This window comes from Poecilia mexicana, unplaced genomic scaffold (assembly GCF_051168715.1).
Source record: "Poecilia mexicana isolate PSO_F unplaced genomic scaffold, ASM5116871v1 scaffold_13, whole genome shotgun sequence".
Lineage (NCBI taxonomy): Eukaryota > Metazoa > Chordata > Actinopteri > Cyprinodontiformes > Poeciliidae > Poecilia > Poecilia mexicana.
In genome coordinates, this window is record NW_028263382.1 from 11731651 (window position 1) to 11740179 (window position 8529).

Sequence of the window (8529 nt, forward strand, 5' to 3'; positions counted from 1 at the left end):
TGTTGAATTTCTGCAGAACCATATGGGTGGTTGTAGATGAGAGGAGCATTGTGGGAAAAGCAGCACTTTGTATCAGTATTTAAGCACCTCCAAATGGCTGCCATGGGAGATTAAAGGATTTCTCAAACGTACGATGGGGAAATCAAAGCAACACTATTTTGCTTTTGATGAGGGAATCACATTGTAACATGATATGTTAAAAACATTAACATAATACTCCTGCTTTAACAACAAATTAAAAGTTAAGGTGTTGTACTTTTAGCTTTAGACAAATTGAGAATTTGCAGCTCCAAAGTTGCAAGTAATGTATTATATAACAAAATATTGAAGTTTGTGTGTGTTTAATCCTTTTGTACTATGCCTCCATTGAAATAATAATAATAGTAAAATGAATTTAAAAAAAAAACTAAAAAAAAAAAACACTGGCCCCACCTTGGCCACCCCAACCAAATATAGTCTAGAACCGCCACTGGGTCTAACAGCAATCACCTGGGTGAGGCTAGTGAAAGTGAACTCAGAAAAACAAACAAAAAGTTTTTGATTAATCACAGGTAATTCATTTGTAATTTTACTGAGGTCACGTGTGAGTCATAATTTTAAACCTTTCGTGTAAAACAAAGAGAAGAGAAAGAAAGGGAATTAAAGAGCTAAACAGCAAAGAAAGCGAAAATGGTAAATACAAAATAAGAATAAGAACTTTGTTTTTTACTTTCACAGCTTGTGACTTTATCTCAGCGGTGCATAATCGTTCAGAAATTCACAAAATCAATAGGAATTCAGACAGGACACCTATTAGGCAGCCGGAACCCAGCGGTCTGCTCACATGAGCTGCGCGCGGGCTGCTGGACAGAGAGAACAGCCGACTCCTGCCGCCATGCCCAAAACAACTGCAACTTCGGGCTAAACGCCAGACTTAGCTGTGCCGGGAAGGCGTGGGATATCATGGAAGTGACTTACCTAGGCGTGTCGTCAAACACGCAGTACATTTCGAAACTCTCCTCGCCTTATCCAAGTTAATGCAACTCGTGCTCCTTAGGATTCAACAGGAGGGCCACAAGGAAGGATAATGGAACTGCTTCATATAGGCACTAAACATGTAAGTTCTTTGATTTACATTTTAAATCGCCTACCAAAGTTATGATAACGGAAATGTGCAGAGAAAAGTTTGTAAAAAGATTGTATTCAATATTTTCGTTTTCGAACAAAAACGCAATCTTGTCTATTTGAAGCATGATCATGTGTTCTCTTTCCAAAAAACATGTAGATAAGAGAATGACCTGTGAATATAGTCTCTGGCGCAAACTGCAGTATCACTTATTTTATGCTACGGGACCTCTTGGAGTAGAGTTGTGTTATTGTAATTAATATTAAATGTATTGGAAGAAAATTAAAGATTAAATGATTTTCTTTCTTTATTTTAACAGCTATAAATCAGCTCTATATTCAGTTTCAGCTCAGCTTTCCTGTTTTGGAACAAGTCTTAAATCAATTGTACTACATAAGATAACATCATGTATGTGTTGAACCAGGATCATTAAGGCTCCCTAAACCTGCTGAGACCCTCAAAGATGCAAGCAGTGAATCCCCCCGCTCCACCACCACCTCCTCCACCGCTACCACCACCTCCTCCACCACCACCACCTCCAGCTCCTGGACTTCCCCAGCATGGAGGTGGCCTCATGGATTGGGGAGACCGCCGGCGGTCCAGGATGCGCAATTTTAACTGGGAAGCTCTTCCCAAACACAGCGTGATTGGAAAGCACAACATATGGACATCAGATAAGACTGATGGCCAGTATGAGCTGGACACTGATCACATGGAGGAGTTGTTTAGCCACAACCATGGTCAGCAGCATCCAAAGGCCCTGAACCGCTTAAGTGTGAGGGGGCAGCTACCTTCTGGCACTGGAGGAGAGATGGTGAGTTTACCCATATGGTGTTCTGCTAGATAAGTTCTCATTTAGAAACTGGAGGTCAAGGGATTGAAGCCGTACATTAAAATGTTGGGAATTTTGTTGCGGTGTAACACTTAGACATGAAAACTTGTTCCTTTGACCCCGATTGATTTCCTTTCTCCCCCTTGGCTTACATGTGAGATAAACAGAAAACATCCCTTCAAATTCTTACAGCCTCATGTGCTGGGAATTATTCATTAGAAATGGATAGAAGTTATCTCTTATTTAGTTTGTTAAAATAAATGAGGATTAAAAACATATTTTCGAAGCCTTTTAGCTGTTTCCATGAATTGAAGTAAGTTTAGAAAACAGTATCTTAGGAACATTGTGTATGGCTGTAGGATCACTCGGTACAAGGGTGGAGTCTCCCTATTGATCATGTTTGCCAAAGGAAGAAATAATTGTCTCTTTAGTAGATCCTATAGTGACCACCTTATGCCATACATTTCCTCTGTCCATAGATAATCAAACTGATTTGAAGGATTCTAGTTTTGTTGTATAAAATGGACTAAAATGTAGCTTAAGTAAATGTTGTTTCAGAATACAAGGCTATCTTTACTCAGACTGTTCAATAGAAACAACTCAAAGAAACCTTAACCTTTGGAATCGGCCGTCCTTTTTTTTGGAACGCAGAGATGTATGTGATAGAAAAAGATGCTTCTCAAGCCAATAGTGAAATTATCTTAACAACTGACTCGACTGATTGTTTGCCGTGTCTTTGTCTGTTTCCATCTCCAGGTTACCATCCTCGGCTCCAAAAGGAGCATGAACATTGGAATATTCCTGAAGCAGTTCAAGCGGTGAGTCAGTGGCTGTGCTTTTAGGGTGTAAGTGTTTTTGCTCAACAATTTCTTCATACCGAGGGTAAAAACAACACGATGAGACAGATAAATTTGTGCTTGACATGGCTACATGACGCTTACGAGCCTTTGAAAGACAACATGCCCAGACAGGTCTGATCCATGCTTTGTGACCTCCCTGTGGTATTCAGTACAGATTGGTAACTGAAAGTCTTGTAAATGTATTGTCAGAGGCTGTTTGGCAACCACAACAGCCCCAGCAAGAAATGGAACTGCATCGTTGTTTATCCTGTAAAACATCTGTAAGTAAACTGACAGGCTATTCTACTGCAGTGCAAACAGAAAATGTGGAAGGCTTGTTATGTCATAAGCATTTTTGTAACATAGGTTCATCCATCATTTCTTTGCCCTGTACCGCATTTCTCTTCTTTATGATTGAAGTTAGGTCTTTGCAAACCATTTTGAACAGGTAGAGGCTTGTAAAGGCCAGGAACTCAAGTCTTTCATGCAAACAAAAGGATGGTCTTAACATGGACTTACAGCTCATCAGTCACAGGCCTACACAAGCATTAATTACACTCTGATTGGTTATGACTGGTGATCTTTCCACCTCCATCCACAGCCCTGTGAAGGATCTGATTCAAGACATTCAGTCGGGAAATGGGCTCGGTTTTGGCACAGGAAAACTGCGGGAAATGTGCAAGTTGCTGCCAGATGAGGGGGAGGTATTTATTTGAATTTGTTTGATTAATTTTGCACAGTTTTAATTAAGGCATACCAATGGGAAAACAAACGACTTGGTTTGAATACTTGTGCTTTATTTTTCATTTATTCAGATGAAGCAGTTGGTCGGTTTTAAAGGTGACCCATCAGCCCTCCCTGAAGCTGATCTGTTTATGCTAATGCTGATAAAGATGCCCAGGTAAGCAGCTAGACGATACCTCTATGAACAGCAAATTTAAAAATAGGCACTACTTTGCGTTGGTTTATGACAGAAAATCCTTGTAAAATTTGTAGAAGTGTGTTGCTATAATGTGACAAACCAGTTCAAAAGTTCAAAGAACTTTTTCAAGGCTGGCTAACAGTTGGTTTACATGTGGTCCGTTAGTTATGAAGAGCGCCTGAGATGCTTGGTGCTTAAGGAGGAATTCTTCACTCTCATGAAGGAAATAACAGGATTCATTGATACTCTCACAGAAGCTGGAAAAGGTATTGTTGCTTGAGCTAATTTCACAATAGACATGACTAATAAATTAGGACTGGAAACCCTTGAGTTTCGCTGCTAACACTGTATTTCTTTTTTAGAGCTGTTGGAGTGTGATAATTTACACTCTGTCATTCGCTTGGTGCTGAAAACAGGAAATTACATGAATGCTGTAAGCAGTTAATTTGCACTCTTGATGTATTGGAGAACTTTCCTTTGTGTTTTGCATTACTGACCTGAAGATTTGTGTTTATTTGCAGGGGGGCTACGCAGGCAGTGCAGTTGGCTTCCGTATGTCATCTCTCCTGAAATTGGCAGACACCAAAGCAAACAAACCTGGAATGAATCTCATGCATTATGTTGTGATGGTAAGTAGTTTTTTTTGTTGTTGTTGTTTTTTTTTTTTATTGTAAGGTTGCACAATTGAACAGCTGCTAGCACCGTTCTCGTTCTTGCTGAGTTCTACAGCTTCCTTACACAGTTCAAATTCAAGACCTGAAGGTTAATTGGATAATCTAAATTGAAATGCCTGTAGACCTATCCAGGATTTAGCCTGTCTTTTGTCTGACAAATTCTGAAGATAGGCCCCAACACCCCAAGACTCTCCGAGGATAAGTGTGCATAGATGAGGAATAGATCAGCATGCCATTTAGTCGACACAGCTAAGCCTCAAAAAATATTTTAACCATTCTCTGTAAACTCAAGAAATGATGTGAAATTCCTGATTTATCAGCAGTTCCTGAAATAATTAGAGCCTAGATTCCTAAATGTACTGAGTGGCTGCCTTGTGACTGGCTGATTCATTAAATCTTTCCAAACAGATGTAGCTAGCAAAGTGGTCTGTGATTAAATTTTTTGAAGAAATGTGATTCTTAAGCTAAATTGTGTGTTTATTACAGCAAGCAAAGAAGGTAGATGTGACACTGCTGAAATTTCCAGACCAACTCAAACACATTGAAGCTGGATCAAGGTAAAAATTAGCAAAAATAATCTTCTTGTCCTTATATTTGGGATGCAGTCAAAATGTTGATGAATATTTTAACATTATTTCAGGATAATTAAAGGTGACATTGAAGCTGAGATTGAAAGACAAAAGAAGAAAGTACAAGTCGCCAAAGCAGACACTTTGAAACAGGAAGAACTAAAAGAACAGATGGAGGGTTTTCTAAAGGTAACCGTTGCCTTCAGCAGTGGGAAATGTTAAACATTGTCTTAATTCTGAATACGTAAAACTATGAATCCATTTTCTAATTACTTATTTGGGTTCAATTTAGGAAGCTGATGTTCGTTTGGGAGAAGTAGAGACTCATTTTGAAGAACTTCAGGCTGTAAGTGACTCTGTGGCTGAGTACTTCTGTGAAGACTCCAAGACCTTTAAGCTGGAGGAATGTTGTTCTGTCTTTCATTCTTTCTGCCAAAGGTTTATCCGGGCTATGCAGGTAAATCTACACACTGGCATGTCTCTTGTCTTTGCTATACAATAAAAAATCTTGCTCTGATTCATTAACGTGGAGATGTTTCTGCAGGAAAACAAGGCAAGAGAGATGGCAGACATGAAACGGAAACACATCAATAGATTAGAGAATGCAGCCAAGCGCCGTTCCACTGCAACCTGTTCAAGTAGAGACAAGGAAATGGAGGGTGTTGCATTGGAGTATGTTCTACAGAACGCCCTAACTAAACGCGTCTCTAGGAGGAGACTGGGGAAGCCTTCATCAAGCAATGGAAGCCCCACAAGAGGGAGTCCAGTTAATGGGAGCCTGTCAGAAATCAATTCTCAGACAAACCTTTCAAATGGAACGCTACAGCACAGGAACACTTTCAGAGCCAAAGATATGGTCAAAAAAGAGTGGAATTCTGCATTTGAGCTCACTGAGAACTTTCCACAAAAACAAGAACAGTCACATGTTCAACAGAATGACTCTAAAAACATAGCTACCTTTGAAGAAAAGACAAAACCGTTGGACAAAGTGTATTCCGAGGATTCCACGAGCCAATCTAAAACAACCCACACTCTTCCCAAAATTAAGTCTACCTCTGCCACTTCTGAAGATGATGAAGAGGAAGATATACAAGACAATAATGAGGAAGAGGCACAGAAGTTGCGTGAAGCCTCTAGAAAGGTTTTAAAGTACCAGAACAGTCGTTTAAGTTCTTCCTCTGTGGATCACTCTCTGGAAAACCAGAAATCCCCTCCTGTCAAGAAGACCTTGGCTCGCCAGTTCACCTTTGATGAGGAAACGCAAAGGTATCCTGGAGACCCAACCTATGAGGATTTGATTCAGTTTTTGCTTGGCCCACAGTCCTCCACGAAACGCAATCTTGGCCGCCGACACACTGTGCCTACTAAAGTTTCTAAAACGCAAAAAGAGAAAGAAAATAAGCAGACTCAGTCTTCATCTAAAAGTCCAAATCCTTTGGTCCAAATCAAGGAACCCCAGCAAAGACAGGGTGTTGAACACACATCCTCAAAAGAGGCAATTGATTTCACTGACATTTCAAACAAGATAAAAAAATCTTATAGTCTGGATCAGAATTCTCCATCGGCAGAAAAGAAAAGTAAGCCAAGCAATTCCTTGGACCAGGCTTCAGAAAGAAGGCTTCAGGAAAAACAAGGACAGAAGTCAATGGAGCGCAGAGAGAGCCACCAACACACTAATGTTGAAAACATACTTCCCAGGAGTGGGTGGTTAAAGACTGAGGGCTCTGGATATTTTTTCAGTTTCTTAAGACGCTTTGGAGACATAAGCAAATCACCGAGCAGCAAAGAAGCTGATCCTGAAGATTCAAGTGTGTAGGCTTTAAATTAAAAAATGATGGGAACAGTTGTATTAATTTAAAATGTAACTTATGTGTTACTTAATCAGACATAAATATAGTTGATTTGTTGTTACATTATAATAGTGTAGCCATTTAATTTTTGATTTTGATAGAAAGGTAAAGGTATGAAAGGAAGTTGTGAGAAATTGTTAGGGGAATGTTTTAAGAGAAGACATTTCGCATGTTTTACCACTAGATGGCGAGAGTTAACAGTGATTGAGTTGAATATAGATTCATTGAAACTTTGCAGGTAGTTTCAATGAATCTACCTGCAACTTACGTTGATTGCCAAAAGAGAGGGAGACACACATTGTCACGTTTTTATTTTATTGAAGTCATTTACATTCAATCATATGTTGGCTAAATTAAAAAATGCTTACATTGTGTGTCTTGGTCTGGGAAAAAAAAGCAATAACCGAATAGAAAATGCAGAGAAAGTGATGAGAAGGTCAAAGTCAAGAGATTCTGACATTGCGAAATGAAAATATGTTAGGATTTTTATTTGATTATTTTTTTACTGTAGTGATAGTGTGTAATGTCTGCTTATTTACAGTGTGGTTAATTTGATGTTGTGCAATTGTGATTTTATCTGTAAGCTCTCATTCCTCTGATTCTCAGCCTCTAGTTGCTGTTGAAGCTCAACAAAGGAGCAGCCGCTTGTCATTTCTCTCAGTCACGCTGAATTCAGCTATTGTTTTTATGTGAAATGGGTCAGTGTTACAAAGGCTGTCTGTATCTGAGCAGAGCTGAATGAGGGCCAGTATTTGTCAAAAAAAAAAAAAAGAATGCTGATTCTAACTTGAGAATATATGTTTAATATTGTTACAAAAACTTGACACTGTTAATATTATAACAGAACCTGTTGTCATACAGAACAGCTAAATTACACATCTGTTGTCCTCCTTTAATTTGGGGGGGAAAAAAGGCAAAAGCTCACAGAAGCCCCAATCTTTTGTGACATACATAGAAATTGCTAATTTATGTTGAACCTTTGTGGATATTTCACTGTTAAACATAGAATATAGAAACTCTTTACTATTATTTGCTGGTTTCAATTACGCGCAATGACGCAGTGAAAATGAGTAAAATATTTGGAATTATCAGACTGATAGCTGTTACTGTTTATTTGAAAGAGATTATTTAAATGACTGTGATATATCAACTTTAAAATTATAAAAAATTAAAACATTGTGTACCATTTTATCTTTAAAACTCTTTCTATAGGTATGAATAGGTAATTTAGAAAATAGGACCTGTATGCATGAATAAACAGGAGTCATGTCTAGTGTCCAGCTTACTGTATTTATGTATATTTATGATCAGAAATTCCATACAGATTTGTACTTTCATTCAAAATGTTAATATAATTATTTAATACCATGTATAATATGTGTTGTTTTTTTTTTTAATTGAGTTTGATTTATTAAAAATGTGTAAACAGAAATCTGGGTTCTTTCCTTATTTGTATATTGTGAGGCCGTCTCAGTCCTGGTGATCTGCTGCTGTCAGACTGCAGCAGCCATCTTGACTAAGCTGGAGGCAGTCTCTATGGCAACACCGAGTTGGAGAGTAGAAGTCTGTGTTTGCCCTTTACTAGACCCCACCCCCTAACTAATCCTCCACTGAATGTATCAGCTCACTTATTGTGGACACAGTACAGTACATCATCATACAGGTCCACCTTCTGACATTCATCTGTTTGCCAAAGAAGATACAGTATTTTTACCATCTTCTGAAGTAAAACTTAAGA

The 8529-nt window shown here is 38.6% G+C and overlaps 1 protein-coding gene across 1 annotated transcript; it reads left to right on the plus strand.

The window, feature by feature from the left end:
* The first annotated feature begins 109 nt into the window (after positions 1 to 109).
* fhdc4 (FH2 domain containing 4) lies at positions 110 to 7565 on the plus strand. The gene is made up of 12 exons (XM_015001003.2): positions 110 to 1096; positions 1530 to 1919; positions 2694 to 2755; positions 3378 to 3480; positions 3592 to 3677; positions 3864 to 3964; positions 4061 to 4131; positions 4220 to 4327; positions 4859 to 4929; positions 5013 to 5130; positions 5234 to 5398; positions 5486 to 7565. The coding sequence occupies exons 2-12, from the start codon at positions 1569 to 1571 to the stop codon at positions 6755 to 6757; spliced, it is 2508 nt and encodes an 835-aa protein (XP_014856489.2). The 5' UTR covers positions 110 to 1096; positions 1530 to 1568; the 3' UTR covers positions 6758 to 7565.
* The last annotated feature ends 964 nt before the right edge of the window (positions 7566 to 8529 follow it).